Source organism: Callionymus lyra, chromosome 13 (assembly GCF_982586985.1).
Source record: "Callionymus lyra chromosome 13, fCalLyr1.hap1.1, whole genome shotgun sequence".
In the NCBI taxonomy this organism is placed as follows: Eukaryota; Metazoa; Chordata; class Actinopteri; order Syngnathiformes; family Callionymidae; genus Callionymus; species Callionymus lyra.
The window spans coordinates 18675694-18690220 of record NC_141830.1 but is presented as its reverse complement, the minus strand read 5'-3'; the positions used below and the strand labels follow the sequence as shown (position 1 = coordinate 18690220).

Below are 14527 nucleotides of genomic sequence, written 5' to 3'. Positions count from 1 at the left end.
AGTTTAGAGATTTTACTCAGTTGAAGGAAACAGTTTCTGGTCAGTTTCCTGCAGTGTTGAACTAGAGACATGTCTTTATCAAATACAACACCCAGGTTTCTCAGGCTCAGTTTGACAGACTGACCTAGGTCACCCAAGTACTGACTCAACCCTGGAACCTTATCATCAGGAGCAATCACAAAGTTAGCTTTTGTCTCTCCTGGTAACCATCTCCAAGCATTAACTGAAACTGTCACTCCAGCGATGCCAATATGTTTATATAATGAGGACTTAAAGGGCGAATTCAAAATACCCTTGGAATGTCATTCAATTGTAGGAACCAACGTAAAGACTCCGATGGTCACGTTACGACAAAAGGGGGCGGAACCATCCTCACCTTCCACCAATGAGCTCCGTCGACTCGCTGTCGGCAGCCAATAGACCCAGGGGTCACGGAAAGTGGGCGGGGCGGCTCGCGAGCTCGGTCACGGAGGTTGTAGTGAACTTTGCCGGTATTGAATCGCTGCCGGACGATCTGCCAGCGTGAGTATCCGCCGCACAAAGACCCGAGCGACCCTCCTATGACTGCGTGTTTGTGTAAATAACGACGTGGTTCCCACCGCGGGGATGAATGCATCGTCATTGTAAAAGCCAGGCGGGTCTCGTGGTCCACTCCACATGGCTACCCCTGAAAAAGCTAACCGGCTAACAGCTAGCCATCTGGTTAGCCGCTAATGTATAGCAGTTGCTGGGGCGATTTCGAGTGTAATTCTTAAGCCTTGACTCACTCGTGCTACTATTTCTTAAAATAGTAAATGTATCTTCTAAGGGCAACTAACTGTATTTATTGCTTTAGTTTGTATTGGGGCTTTTTGTTGAGTTCGACTTTGACAGGCCTCTTGTTGTAGAAGTACTAAAGCTAGTGCTAACATTTGTAGCTTGGATTTTTATTTAATATACAGTGAACATTTTGACTCTTCTCCTTCTTGTTCAATCTTACTAGAGTCGCCCTCGGTATTGATACAGATAAGGTATTGCATTTGTGCTATTTATGACTCACTTACAAGTCCTGGAATAATTTTTAATAATTCAATAACTTGAACCACATTCATACATTTGAACCACACCTGATGGTCACCTACCATATCCTGGATTTCATGTTGCTTTACCCAACCTCACACAATTGCCTTTCAATCTCATTTATGTTTCAAGCATTGAAGTCAACAGGGATGATATTAGCTGTTTGACTTTAATCTCGTCTCTTCTCTTCTTTTAGTATGGGTAGTGTTTTGGCTGCTTCCTCACCAAGTCCAACACCGGCTCCAACCGGTGGTGGACTTGGGATGCCAGGCATGGGTTCCGTCCCCCCAGGCTTTACCATGCCCCCGGTGTCTTCCCTCACTCCTGCATTGGACCAACAGACAGCCAATGCTGTCTCTGTCAATACCAACCCAGGGACGTATGAAGAATGTCACCGCAAGTGTAAAGGTAGGCTGGCTTCCCCCCCCCCTTTTTTTATTTATTTAAAAAGACTGGCCCTTTTGGATGTTGATGATAAAATTCATGGTCTTGGTGGCTTGAAATGTATTCTATACACTTACCATCTTTTCTGATCTGCTGAAATGTGTTTTATTACAGTGTATATGTATGGATACGGATAATAAATGTTGTTGGTTGCTGAAAATTTGGTTACAGCTGGATATGTTTGATTGCAGTCAAATTAAAGGATAAGTTAAGTTTGAAACAAATACATTGAATCAATGTTTGAGGCATGCTGATCACAATAACGACTAACTGATGTGTTTTTATTTTATTTCAGAGGTGTTCCCTATGCAGATGGAAGGTTTACGATTGATGGTGAACAAGGGCATCAGTGACCATTTCCAAGTCAGCCATACGATTAATCTGAGCACAGTTGGAGACTCGGGTTATCGATTCGGCTCCACCTATGTTGGAAGTAAACAAACTGCACCGGCAGAGGTATCTGTCATTTTTACTTTCATTGACAAGTGTAAGAGAATTCTAATTTAACATTTTCTTTCAGTCATTCCCAGTTATTGTTGGTGATATGGACAATACAGGCAGTTTGAATGCTCAGATCATCCATCAGCTTACGTCTGTGGTGCGATCAAAAGTGGCCATCCAGGTACTCCCGCTTTTAACCAGCAGAATACTTTGAGAAGGTTTTATATTGTTTCAAGCATGCAGCTTGATATTGTGATTACATTGTAATGCTCCATGAGCCCAGTATCAGAAATATATGCATATAGATTTAATTTTCTTCCCTTTTTCCTCCTTCAGACTCAACAGCACAAGTTTGTGAATTGGCAGTGTGACATGGAGTACCGTGGCAAAGACTTCACATGGGCAGTTACACTAGGAAACCCAGATCTTCTCGTTGGATCTGGTAAGATTTTTTTTTTTCTCATGCTTAGTAGTTAGAGTTGTAATTGAAGCTAAACATGTCCTATTTCTATTCTTCTAGGCATTTTGGTGGCTCACTATCTCCAGTCTATAACACCGGCGCTGGCTTTGGGCGGTGAGCTTGTTTACCATAGAAGGCCCGGAGAAGAAGGGACGGTCACCTCCCTCTTGGGGCGATACAATGGTATGTGGAACATTGTACACACAATCAAATGTATTTGGAATTGTTTTTGTGTAATTTCTAGAATTGAATGCCACGATCTTTGACTTTGTATGATATCTTTTTTCACTTTATCAGGTGACAACTTTGTGGCAACGCTCACTTTAGGAGGCGCGGGAGCCCACGCCACATACTATCACAAGGCCAATGACGAGGTGTGTGATGGTCTGCTGCTACAGAATTACCAGTTAATCTCCTTGACGTTTCATTGGATTATTTGGGTGTGCTGGGAGATTGTGTTTTTTTTCTTGGATGCAGATCACCGTTAATGTGGGGAAATTTTCAAAACAACTCGGTTTCCATTTTGGAGCTCAGTGAATATCCCGAGGCCTGTTTACTTCCTGAAATTTGATCAAGCTGCACATGAGCATAACCGCTGCACGAGGCAAACCATTCACATCCTTCTATCTCAAATTGAATAATTTGAAAATTTGCCTTGTAGTCAAAACGCAGAGGTCCTTGAACCTTCAGGCTTAAAAACGCACCTCGTCAGGATTGCATAATCTTAGCTTTTTTTCAACATTTTGTTTTTTGCCAATGATGTAATCTTTTTTTATTTTTATTTTTTTTCTTACAGCTACAGCTAGGGGTTGAATTTGAAGCCAGTACAAGAATGCAGGACACCACAACGTCGTTTGGTTACCAGCTGGATCTACCAAAGGCTGACTTCGTATTTAAAGGTAAATCCTTTATATATATATATATATATATGACATTTAAATAATCTAATTTATGTGCAATTGTGGTGTATTACGGTTATTGTTCAGTCACATGATTATAACTCTAAAGAATCATTTTCTGTAACAATAGAATAGAACATAGAATAAAGGGATATTTTATTAAAACTTGGATTTAATGATTCCCTTGTTCACAATGAACATTAACAAATATGTCCAGAGTTAATAATGATTTCAGACTTATTTATATTGTCTTTCATTTCTAAATCTTTTGGAGAATGTTTACACTAATACTAAATTAAACCATTTAACCGATCGGATATACTGTATTTACAACCATCACATATATACACAGCTTCTTTCTTTACTACAAAGAAAAGCTATCAAACTTGACCCTGCTTCAACATCAGGATGGCATTTGTTACATGGTACTTGTATAACTATTTAAATGATGTATACTATTATATAACATCTCGCTTTTTACAAAAGTGTGTTGTCAGGATGTGATTGAGCTGGACTCAACCTTCTGGTTAAAACAAGCAAACTACATCTATTTTTATTTTTACTGCCCTTTATTTGATTAAAAAAAACAACTCTCCCAGAGTTGCTGGTGGACAGATCAGGGTAGCCTCTGATTAAAATGGAAAAAAAATGTTTGTGAGTAGTTTGTTTAGATTTCTTTAAAATCAACTCGTCTCTTATCTTTTGTACAGTAGAAAACTTTGTCATGGTTGACTTAGGACTTATGCTGTCTCTCAAATCACATACTTCTCTTAGTATACTAGAAGTTAGTATGCATCAGGATAGTGTACATACTAACTAGTACGCAAATTCTCGACAGTATGTTTCAAATCAAACACTGCTGCTACACACTAACCTGAAATGACGCGACAGCTTTTTCTTCTACTACTATTTAACGATGGTTTCAACCAGCTGTTTGAATGCTATCGCCACCTGTTGGCAGCACGTTTGGAAAAAGAAATAAAGAAAAAATATGAGAATCGAAATATTTTAATATTTAAGCTGGTATCAGCACCGAAGACGTGTCATCCTCCTACTGCTGCTGAAAATACACCTGTAAGTATATGTATGTATGTGTGTATATATATATATATATTATATGTATAATATATATTATATATATATATATATATATATATATGACGTAACTTCCGTTTACAGTTTTGTGGGCGTTTTAGTGACAATTTAGTGTGCAAGGCGCACTAAATTTCGCATACTAAGAATTGAGACACACTTGCGCACTAAAAATACTAACTTTGAGTATGCAAGTATGAGATTTGAGACACAGCACTAGATTGACCAGGCAAAGGGTGTTCTTGCAGGGCAGACTCTGACCGCTCTGTTGGTCATGAATCAGAAGATTGGTGATTGAATTAAAAATAGAAATTATTAATAAGGTTTTCACTCTGTCTTCAGGCACCATTGACAGTAATTGGGTAGTTGGGGCGACACTCGAAAAGAAACTCCCTCCACTGCCTCTCACGTTGGCCCTGGGGGCTTTTCTCAACCATCGCAAAAACAAGTTCCAGTGTGGGTTCGGAGTCACCATCGGCTAAAGGAGCTGCAGCCGTCAGTCCACATGCCACAGTTTGGACTGGTACAAAAGACACACAGGGGACCTGGACTGAGTTTTAAAACGTTGAATTCAGAGACTCTCTCAGTACTGTGATGTCTGTGGCAGACGGGAGAACGACTAAGGAGCCAGGACTGGCCAAGCCATGCCTACATTATGTAGCACACATGTCTTCACTTAACGCTGTTCTGAAAAAAAACTTAACCAACAGGCCAAAAGCGATCTATATTGAACCGGTTGATGCATGGGGTCCCGCTGTGAAAATCAAAAGTCCGTTGTTAGACGTAATATATGGTGGTCATGTGTGATGGATTAATAAATGTGATTACGTTTTCTAAGATGGTCCTTCTAGTCGGTTATTAAACCACTGGCTCAAAGTTACTGACTTCCTGCGTCCGTATATACTAGCATATGAAGATTGTCTGATGTCACCTGTCAAATCAAAACACTATCTTCTCAAACTTCAGTGCAGGACTATAAGGACTGTTACAATACCTTTGGATAAATGCCAGGATATTGGATATGATTTCCACACAGTTTTACAGTAATAAACCTAACATGACTATCACTAAATTTAGATTCAGGAAAGTTAATTATTGTGACTTAATAGACCCTGAACCACTTGATTTTCTGTTCTCCACCACAGAACAATGTATATCTTTGATTATGATTAAGTAGAAAAGGCAGGTTATGGAATTCATAGTTTCATTATTGAATAATAAATTCCTTTAACTGAGTGACAGTCCGATTCACTCACTGCCTTTCAATGGTGTGAAGCTTTTTACAATGAATCAATTCTCTTTTGCCTCCACCTAGTGGTCAGTGTTGTGAATGACATGTAGTAAAGCTGCTGTTAAGGCAAGGCCTACAAATGCTGATCAAAAGTTGATGGATAGATTGATGAAAACCCTATGTTTAACCCTTGAATTGTCAAAAGAAAAACCTTGATTGTGGCAGAAATTTGACTTCAAGCCTTGTAAGTATATGTTTTTTATTGACTTAAATGGCTCAGAGAAGGAAACAAAGCACTACATAACAGACCTATTACAAACAATTGAATGAAACACGAATGTAAATCTGCTGAGCATTTATACTAGAGTAGAAAATGTGAAAAAAATGTAAACATGCAGATATCTCTGATCAATGAACAGATTACTCTTTTTTTCTACTAAATAGTTTCTTCTTTGGCACCTAAAATGCCTTGTTTACTTTTGGTTCTTCGAGGTCATTTTCAACAATATCAACAACAAATCAAACTTTCTGTGAATGAAGCTCTCCTCTTTTTCTTCTTTCTTTTTTAACCAATCTAGTTTTGGATGGTTTTATACAGAATCACTATTTTTCACAATTAAAACCAATATCATGAGATGGTGAATGGCCTAGAAACAAAGTGTGTAACACGCTACAACATTGTTTTTATCTCATGTCTTGTCGAGGATATCACACTGATGGATTTCTTGAATTTCAACAAATCAATTTATTTCACAAAATGTTATGTAGTCAGTCTGCAAACACACTTTAATATACGCAATAAGTGATTTATTTATTTATTTTTATCCCGCAGAAAACCCTCTTAAAATCACAGAAAACATTTTCATTATTAAAATTTAAATTCAAAAATCTTTTAATGATCCACCCAAAGTTAAACAGTAATTTATAAGATTAACCCAACTTCCCCTTTAATTCTTCTCTTAAACAAATCAATCAATTGGCCTTAAACTGATCAGGGCATCAGCATCAGCAGCCCGGCCGAGAGAACGAGGACCGGAGAAGCCACCATGGCAGGACAGAAGCCGAAAACGCTACAACAGAGAGAAGCAAAGTCAAAAGCTTTGTAATTCATTGGTTATTTTAAGGATTCAAAATTATTCATGACCATATACTCACACTTGCAGCTTTCAGAATCGTTGTTGCCGAATGAATGTAATTATTTCAAATTTTCACTTGTATGACCAGAAGATAAAACAAGTAATTGTTTTGTAAAGTGTGTGGCAAACATGTATTCTACAGCACTGCAGTTACACTGTTCAGACACTGGGGGAGCAAGAAACAACGTTCCAATTGAACGTATTACTCTTGTGTTTGGACCGATGGACAGTTGCCTCTGTTGTGTTTTAAGCTGCAAAGATCCAACATTTTTATCTACCAAATCTTAAACCTGTTGCCACAACAGTGACATGAACGTTGAGGTATTTGAGCGAATTAATGATATTCTTTATTTAATAAAGAGTTTTCTATTTTTAACGGAGCGGGTAAAGTGTAAAAATTAAATAATATGAACCTGTGAAACATCCCCAATATCAAGTCAAATGTCGTTTTTAATAATCAATCCTAAATGATCTTTTAAAGTGTGAATCAGAATCGGAAAACTTCGTTGCCAGAGTTGTAAACGCTGGAATTTGTAGTAAGTAATTTTTATTTGTATAGCGCTTTTCTAGACCAGGGTCACAAAGCGCTTAAACAATCAAAACAATATTCAATAAAGTATATACTTTAAAGTTCAAGATAAAACTGATAACACAACAGGAGTTCCAAAAAAAAAGGAAAAGCCTGAACAAATAAAAACGTCTTAAGATGTTTCTTGTAATGGCATTACTGAATATCAAAATGAAATAACATTAATGGAATAAAAAGAGATTCCTTAAATAAAATGCAGTAATATGTATTTACAAATAATTTAAGTTCCAACATTTTAAAAAGTAAAAACCCTTTTACCTTTTGTCGTCGGTGTGCATCGGAGGTGGAACTTTGGTCACTGGTTTCCTGAAGAAAAAAAATCAAGAGAGCATGTAAGTAAGTAATTCTTATTTGTATAGCGCTTTTCCAGACCAGGGTCACAAAGCGCTTAAACAATCAAAACAATATTCAATAAAGTATATACTTTAAAGGTCAAGATAAAACTGATAACACAACAGGAGTTCCAGAAAATCAAGGAAAAGCCTGAACAAATAAAAGCGTCTTAAGATGTTTCTTAAAGGAGTCAGTAGATCCATCAAGCGCAAAGAGAGGGGAAGATTATATCATATGTCTTAATGTAACAAATTCAAGTTACATTTTGGAAAAGCAGTCCTCGTCCGTATGATGTCCAGTCCCATGACCGCCTTCAAATCGTTTCAACGGAGGACACGGCAGAGAGTCGGTGTGTCTGTAGGGACTTACATCTGATCGAGACAAAAATAAGCATGAGTGTAATGTAGATTATGCAACATGAATAGAAGGAAAACAAGAATGTTGGATTGCCTTCTAACTCGATGAAGAAAGCAGCGCTTCCTCCTTTGACAAGCTGCAGCCTCTCCAACAGAGCGTAGCCTGTGTTGGTGAAATATTCCTGACCGATGTAGATCGTTTCCTCTCCTCGTTTGATTTCTCTCTTTGAATTCGTTCTGGGATTACCCCAGACGAGGTCTGTGAAGGACAAACGTGTTACACATCAGCTGTATTTCTCATTTCTAACGGTCAAACTCGCCTTTGTCGACGGTCAGCCCTGGATCGACAGTCCTCTCGTTGACAAACGACATCCGATCTTGATAAGTAGGATTCTGATCCAGCAGCGTAAACGCAATGCGGTGGTTTTTAATCGGCCATTCTAATGTTTCATCATTTTCCCCAGAAGCCAGTGATACAAATAGACGAAAAATTGGTCCTTCCCTCTTAAACCCAGCGATGTAGCGGTACCCTGATGAAGAATACACCAACTCTGACTCCACGTAACCCATGTTGACAAAGTCATTGACATGTAACGTCAGTGTCGGACACATGGTTTCAGAAATGTTGATGTCGTCGATTGATATGCCGCCCGTTGAGTCGCCTTGTCCTTTGCGAGCTTCGAACTCCACCCGGAAGTGCTTCCTGCCATCTAAGGAGACGTGGTGAAGCTTCCAGAAACCCGTCGGAGGACCTGGAGGAGCGAGTGAGTACGATAATGGCACCAAAAAACAAATCATATTCGTGGTTTTACCTGTAACTTGTCCAACAAGGCGACGTTTTCCTTTGTGATCCTTGTAGTCCCTAAACTCCCTTATCCAGATATTCATGATGTCGTCCTCGGCCCCACTGTGGTAGTAGTAGAACTGCAAACACTGTCTTTTACACTCCAAACTAGGAGTCACAATTGGGGTCGCTACCCAGCCGGTGTCCCCCTCATGACACGAGGATGTGCTGAAATGCCCGAAGGTTCCTGAAGGGCGGACGTTCAAAGTGTTACCACGAGAATTCCATCACAATTTCAATCCCAACTTGCTGCCCTGACCCATGTGTTATCTCTGGGTCAAGGTGACCCCGAAAACAAATGTGTTTAAGGTATCCCTTGTGTAGTCTCCGGGTCAAGGTGAACGACCTCCCTGGAAATACATACGGCATGCAGTGGTGGGGGTCATAACACAAGTTCAGGCAATTAAATTTCCTCATGGGCCACATTATATGAAGAAGAGACAAAAAGCTTCAAATAATGAATAAGTAAAAGGACATTCATACATAACCTTAGTCTTAACCTTGAGTATTCTTTATTATATCGGTTTTGTTATTTTCTTTAAAGATTCTAAAGGGAAAAAAAAACATTTGTGATATATTTTAAAATTAAAAATAAAATATATAACATGCAAAAAATAGAATTGTTCATGCCACTGTATAGCAATAGAAGTAGTGAATGTAATTGTAACAGTTTAACTACTTGTAGCAATATCAGCAATAGTACTTGTACATGTTGTAGTATGAATTGAATATTAGACAGAATATTTAGCAGGAGTAGCCAATAATAGTTGAATTAGTAGTACTAACAAGAAACTAAAGAAGCTTCAAAGATCTTAAAATGTGTTAGTCACCAAAAAAGGTTTTATTATAGCGTTATTTTGACCTCATGCGGGCCGCTTAGATCAGATGGGCAGCATGTGGCCCCTGGACACAAACACAAGGGATACCTCAAACACATTTTTTTTTCGACCCAGAGACGACTAAAGGGTTAATAGTGCCACTCTCTAGTTAGTCCCTGCTAGTCCTCATCATGGATCCAAATTTATTTCCTCAAACTTTGTTACTTTATTGAGGAAAAAATGAATTATGATCAAAGCAATGCAACCAGAGAAAAGGTTTTGTTGGTATTAGTGGCAGAAAAACCTGCTGCATTGCAAGTTAAAGCGGCGCCACCTATTCTAGACCTAATGGCCGACTTAGTAACTCACCTGGCACTGGTGGTGGTTTGACTGCTAATCAAAAAAAAAGGAAAATTATCGTTATTCAATGTAACAGGCGTTAAGATATGAGAAAGACATCTTACTGTCGCTAGGTAACCCAATGGGCAGATTGGTGTGGTCCGATGATTGATGCCCCTCCAGCTTCTGCTGCAATGACCACTTTAATTTGTTGAATTCGCAGACTTCCATCTGACATGGGAATTTTGCCTCAAAGGTGCATTGGATGCTATTTGCCACTGGACGTTCTGTTGACGGAAATAAAGAAAAGCGCATTTCAGCAAAAATGCAATGGGCTACAAGTTTTTAAAAACAATAACATTTAATTTATCTTTTTGTACATTTCTATTGATAGATTTGTAGCAGGAAATGAGATTCTAAACCAATTCTTTGTTTTCTGAATGATATGCTCTCGTCCACTCTTATTGTTTACCCTGCCCACTGAAGTTGATGCCGACAGGAGATCTTCCTTGTAGAACCATAGTTAATTTAAGTTTTATGTCGGTTGAAGCCTCGTCTTTCAAATTTGCAACTGTCAAAACTATATTTTGGTAATTCTTTTAGTAGGTTTTCATGATTCATTATTGGGTCCTTGACCGGTTCAACACTGTGCCTCTAAAGATTGACCCTGGACAGGGATGTTCACTATTGAAGGTCTGATGAAGCTTCATGAAGCAGTGTCATCGCTACTTACGCTGTAGCTAAAGAGGTTTTTGGAAGTTGGACCAGCCGTGATGGCTGACTAGCTTGAGGCTCGTATCGGACAAAGACTCGGATGGTTCCGGAGGGAATGTTTAACATCCTTTTAACTATAAAAGTAAATGATTTGACATTGAACCAGAGGAAAATAAGCACAAAAGAAAAGCTCAGTCACAGCATGAGTGATCTCTCAAAATATCTCCTGTTGACGAGAGCGTTGCTTGTATTATTGAATAAACATCTCCTTTAGAAATACCTGATGATTTAGCTTAATTAGTCTATATTCTAATGTAATATTATTATTATTTGAATAAACATTTATCATATAGAAATAAAGTGTAATATAGAGAGTCGATTGAAATAGATAGAGCACAATCATGAACATACCGCTAATGTCAACTAATCTAATGTCATCTATATTGTTACAAAAAGTATAAAATTATATTTTTGAAACAAGTTTTGGGAAACGATATTTGTTGGTCGGACGTATGAGCCCTCGGTAATTGTTTTATCTATTTGTGTTGTGCTTATAATGTTAAACAAGGGATTTCAAATAAGACACATAACATACATTTTTCAAAACAGGAAGAGCATTAACTGTCTCCGAGAAGGCTTCAAATAGCGGAGCCTCACTCACCGCACTGGTATAGCAGGTTCAGCTCCAGGACGTCTGCGGGACTCATCTCGGTATACGTTCCAATAAGATTTTGGAATTCTGGGTTTTTGGTCGTAATAGTTGGAGCAAATTCTTTAGCGAATGCATATTGATTGTAATGCATCACAGACAAGTAGTCGTATGGGACTCCGTTAGTTGTTGTTTCACTCTTTGGGACTTTCTGGAAGTTTGACACCCTTCCCTCTGATCAAACAAAAATCAATAATTACATCATCAAATGTAACCAGACATCCATCACAGGTTTCCAGAACATCATCATCATGTTACTGGAACAATCATTTGAAAAAGGTTATATATAAGCAAGATTCACCAACGACGTTGTCGATGATGACAGACAAGTAATCATCTCTGTCACTTCTGGACTGCTCGTGAAAAAAGCCCAGCGCATGGAGAACCTCGTGCTTCACGATGTAAGCCTGATCACAGCCCGGGCCGATGGAAAGAGGTTGTTTTCCAATGTAGGAATTCCCGACGTAAGACCAGCACCTGTAAATGACAGACATACAAAAGCGAATAACTTAAACAAGCCTCTACTTTAGCTCAGCTTGTGGCACACAAATGAATACAGTTTCATGACTTCCTGGCGAGCAAACGCTTTTTTTGAATGTTTTTTTTTTATACATGTTTTGATTATAGACATGTTGGTTTTTCTTATTTGCAGTAAATAATCTCTTTTTTACTCAATGCTGAGCTACATCCACCTGACAACTACAGTAAAAAGTAATAATAAGACAGAAAATCTGCTATTGAGGACAAAAGTCTTTATGAAATATCTGAAAGAAAATGAAAGAGAAATGTATTAATACAAGCAACTAAACAAAAAGGATTTTCTCATTTGATTTGCAGATTTCTCAGAAATTCGTCAAATTTTTTCTCGACACTAGAATTAAATACTATTCTAATTTTATTTTCTTTCATGGATTAAAATGCCCTTTTTGTTCAAATGCTCATTTATTATGTGTCCCAGAACAAGCTGTACCGAGAGATCATTGTGTTGTTGTGCAAGTGAGTTCTGTAACTGCAGGGCAATAGCTGATAACATTGGCCTGACAGACGTCTGCACTGAGAGCTGAGAGAAAACATATATTTTCATTTTACAAATACCCTGAAAATGGTGCATTTTTAAAAAGGTTGCGCTGGCAAATTTCACTTAAACGTGGATACTACATACCCTTCTGTTTCCTGGAAATGAATGTAGTACTCGTCTTCTTCTTCCCTCGGTTTAAAGGTGATGCAGGTTTTTAACATGAAGTCCTGCAGTGACTTCACGATGACAGCTTTAGCCGTCAAAGCTGTACAATGTAAAAGAAAGAAAAGTTCATATATCATATCATTTTGTATGTTGAATTGTTTATTTTTTGGTAAGCTGTTCTTTAACAATTGTACGTGTTGTTCTTCAGTGCTGGAAGTATTCGCCTTTTTTTTGCATGTACCGGTTCAACATTCAAACGCTCGCAGCAAGAAAGTCAAGAGAAAAACATAGTGACTCGACGTAAGGGAATTGTGAAGGAACATTCCTGAATTCCTTACAAACCTTTCTATTTGGGTTAAAAACAAATATACTTGCACAGTTCAGGATCAAATGCATAAGGAACTGGATGAGACCAGAGGAAGCGGCTGTCACTGATGCCACTATTCTGTACATCCTTGGACAATGGTGCCTGTGAATTAAAAAAAAAGGGCCAACAGTAAAAAAAAAAAACGTGAAAATGTTTAACAAGTCGTACCTCGCGGATGTCATCGAGCAGCAAATCTATATCAGATAAGAATATATAGTTATCATGAAGAAATCATTCCGCTGGGAAAATGAGAAAACAAACCTTCTCTTGGGCCCCTCGCTAGGGTTAGTGTCTGATCTTTCGTGGCTAAAATAAAAAAGAATAGTGTTAAATCTCACCCAAACACTTGAATGAACAAAACATTGGTTACGAACATGGCCTGGCGTGTGCAGCAACATTTCGTCCACCCTAGGATTAAAAACATAATTTTAAAGTGAATAAATTGGTCAATTCTAACAGGAATAAACCATACAAACCATGCACCAAATGCAATAAATAATATCATTGTATACAGCACTAAATTGTTTATTCAATATTTTAGGTCTAAACATCTTGTTTTTTTTAAAATGGAAGTTAATGTATATAAAATTATGATGGAATGATGGAAGTAGTTACCTGGTAGGTTTTAACAGAAACAACAAATTGTTGATGGCTAGATTCATTATAGAATGGTGTTTACCAAGATTGCAGATTTTGACTAAATATAGCATTTATATACATCACTTGTGTTAAGCAACGTCAGAATTAAGATGAGAATCCTGCAGTCGTATAATGAAACACAATAAGTCCTCATCGACAAAAGTAACTTTTGTTTCGTCTCAACTTGAGAAAAACACATTTAATCAAAAAGAACCAGAAAGTTCACGCTCACATGAAAACGAAAAGCTGAGGCAACAGCCAGATTCACCAGCAAGCAAACGACAACCTTCACCATCTGTTTGAATGTCAACACATAAATCAATTAGCAGCATATGAAAGAAAACAGAAATCAAAATTGACTTTTTACCTTAGTTGTCCAGGAGGAAGAATAAACTTGTTTCATTAGCATCGTTATTTGAGGGGGAGATTTTTAACAGGGCGGGGTTTATTTTCAGCCTGTTACCTCCCAAATATGTATTTTTGTTCACTTGGAACATTTCTGAAATTTTAAAAAATACCGGTCTTGACTACATTCTTTTTGACTACTTTTAAAATGTTGTTTCACTGGCCAGTGAGGTTCAACTTGAACATTGGAACAAAAGAAAATCGTTGACATTTTACGTGAAATAATTGTGGCAGACGCCAAATCACACAGACGAGATAAGTCTTTGTTTTATTGGTGTCATGATTAGGATTTATGCACGATGTTGAGCCAGGGATGTAAAAAAAAGTGCAAATTGTTGATGATGATGATTATGGGGTGGTGGTTGTAAAAAGACAAATACTCAAGAATCAAGTCTTCAACATTCTACGCGTCAGATAAGAATGAAAGATGGCGCCCCTTCATTCGGCTTTAGTTTTTAATAGCTTTTGT

The 14527-nt window shown here is 38.0% G+C and overlaps 2 protein-coding genes across 3 annotated transcripts; one reads left to right on the top strand and one right to left on the bottom strand.

Moving 5' to 3' along the window:
- Positions 1-457: 457 nt before the first annotated feature.
- On the top strand, positions 458-5232 carry tomm40 (translocase of outer mitochondrial membrane 40 homolog (yeast)). The gene is made up of 9 exons (XM_087806214.1): positions 458-522; positions 1256-1467; positions 1799-1959; positions 2024-2125; positions 2281-2386; positions 2465-2587; positions 2702-2778; positions 3201-3303; positions 4738-5232. Exons 2-9 carry the CDS (start codon positions 1257-1259, stop codon positions 4875-4877), a joined length of 1023 nt encoding a protein of 340 aa, XP_087662340.1. The 5' UTR covers positions 458-522; position 1256; the 3' UTR covers positions 4878-5232.
- Positions 5233-5927: 695 nt separating this feature from the next.
- Positions 5928-14055, bottom strand: LOC148067626 (meprin A subunit beta-like). Of its 2 annotated transcripts, none has more exons than XM_087805648.1 (17): positions 14021-14055; positions 13886-13948; positions 13389-13422; positions 13276-13320; positions 13183-13208; positions 13023-13116; positions 12627-12747; positions 11766-11941; positions 11417-11638; positions 10167-10328; positions 10072-10092; positions 8853-9071; positions 8361-8792; positions 8135-8299; positions 7947-8055; positions 7610-7657; positions 5928-6696 (listed from the first exon to the last, which is right to left on the bottom strand). In XM_087805648.1, the coding sequence occupies exons 2-17, from the start codon at positions 13946-13948 to the stop codon at positions 6618-6620; spliced, it is 2016 nt and encodes a 671-aa protein (XP_087661774.1). In that variant the 5' UTR covers positions 14021-14055; the 3' UTR covers positions 5928-6617. The 2 variants fall into 2 exon arrangements, with proteins under 2 accessions (XP_087661774.1, XP_087661773.1); XM_087805647.1 differs by having other exon boundaries at positions 5930-6696; positions 10072-10095.
- Positions 14056-14527: the final 472 nt, after the last annotated feature.

Excerpts from the sequence above, each read along its gene's own strand:
- tomm40 (XM_087806214.1), top strand. The coding sequence starts at position 1,257 with ATGGGTAGTGTTTTGGCTGCTTCCTCACCAAGTCCAACACCGGCTCCA. Across the intron at positions 1,468-1,798 it reads ATGTCACCGCAAGTGTAAAG|AGGTGTTCCCTATGCAGATG; the intron begins GTAGGCTGGCTT and ends ATTTTATTTCAG. Across the intron at positions 1,960-2,023 it reads AACAAACTGCACCGGCAGAG|TCATTCCCAGTTATTGTTGG; the intron begins GTATCTGTCATT and ends ATTTTCTTTCAG.
- LOC148067626 (XM_087805647.1), bottom strand. The coding sequence starts at position 13,948 with ATGGTGAAGGTTGTCGTTTGCTTGCTGGTGAATCTGGCTGTTGCCTCA. Across the intron at positions 13,117-13,182 it reads TGCTCGATGACATCCGCGAG|GCACCATTGTCCAAGGATGT; the intron begins GTACGACTTGTT and ends TTTAATTCACAG. Across the intron at positions 10,096-10,166 it reads CATTGGGTTACCTAGCGACA|CAGTCAAACCACCACCAGTG; the intron begins GTAAGATGTCTT and ends TTTTTTGATTAG.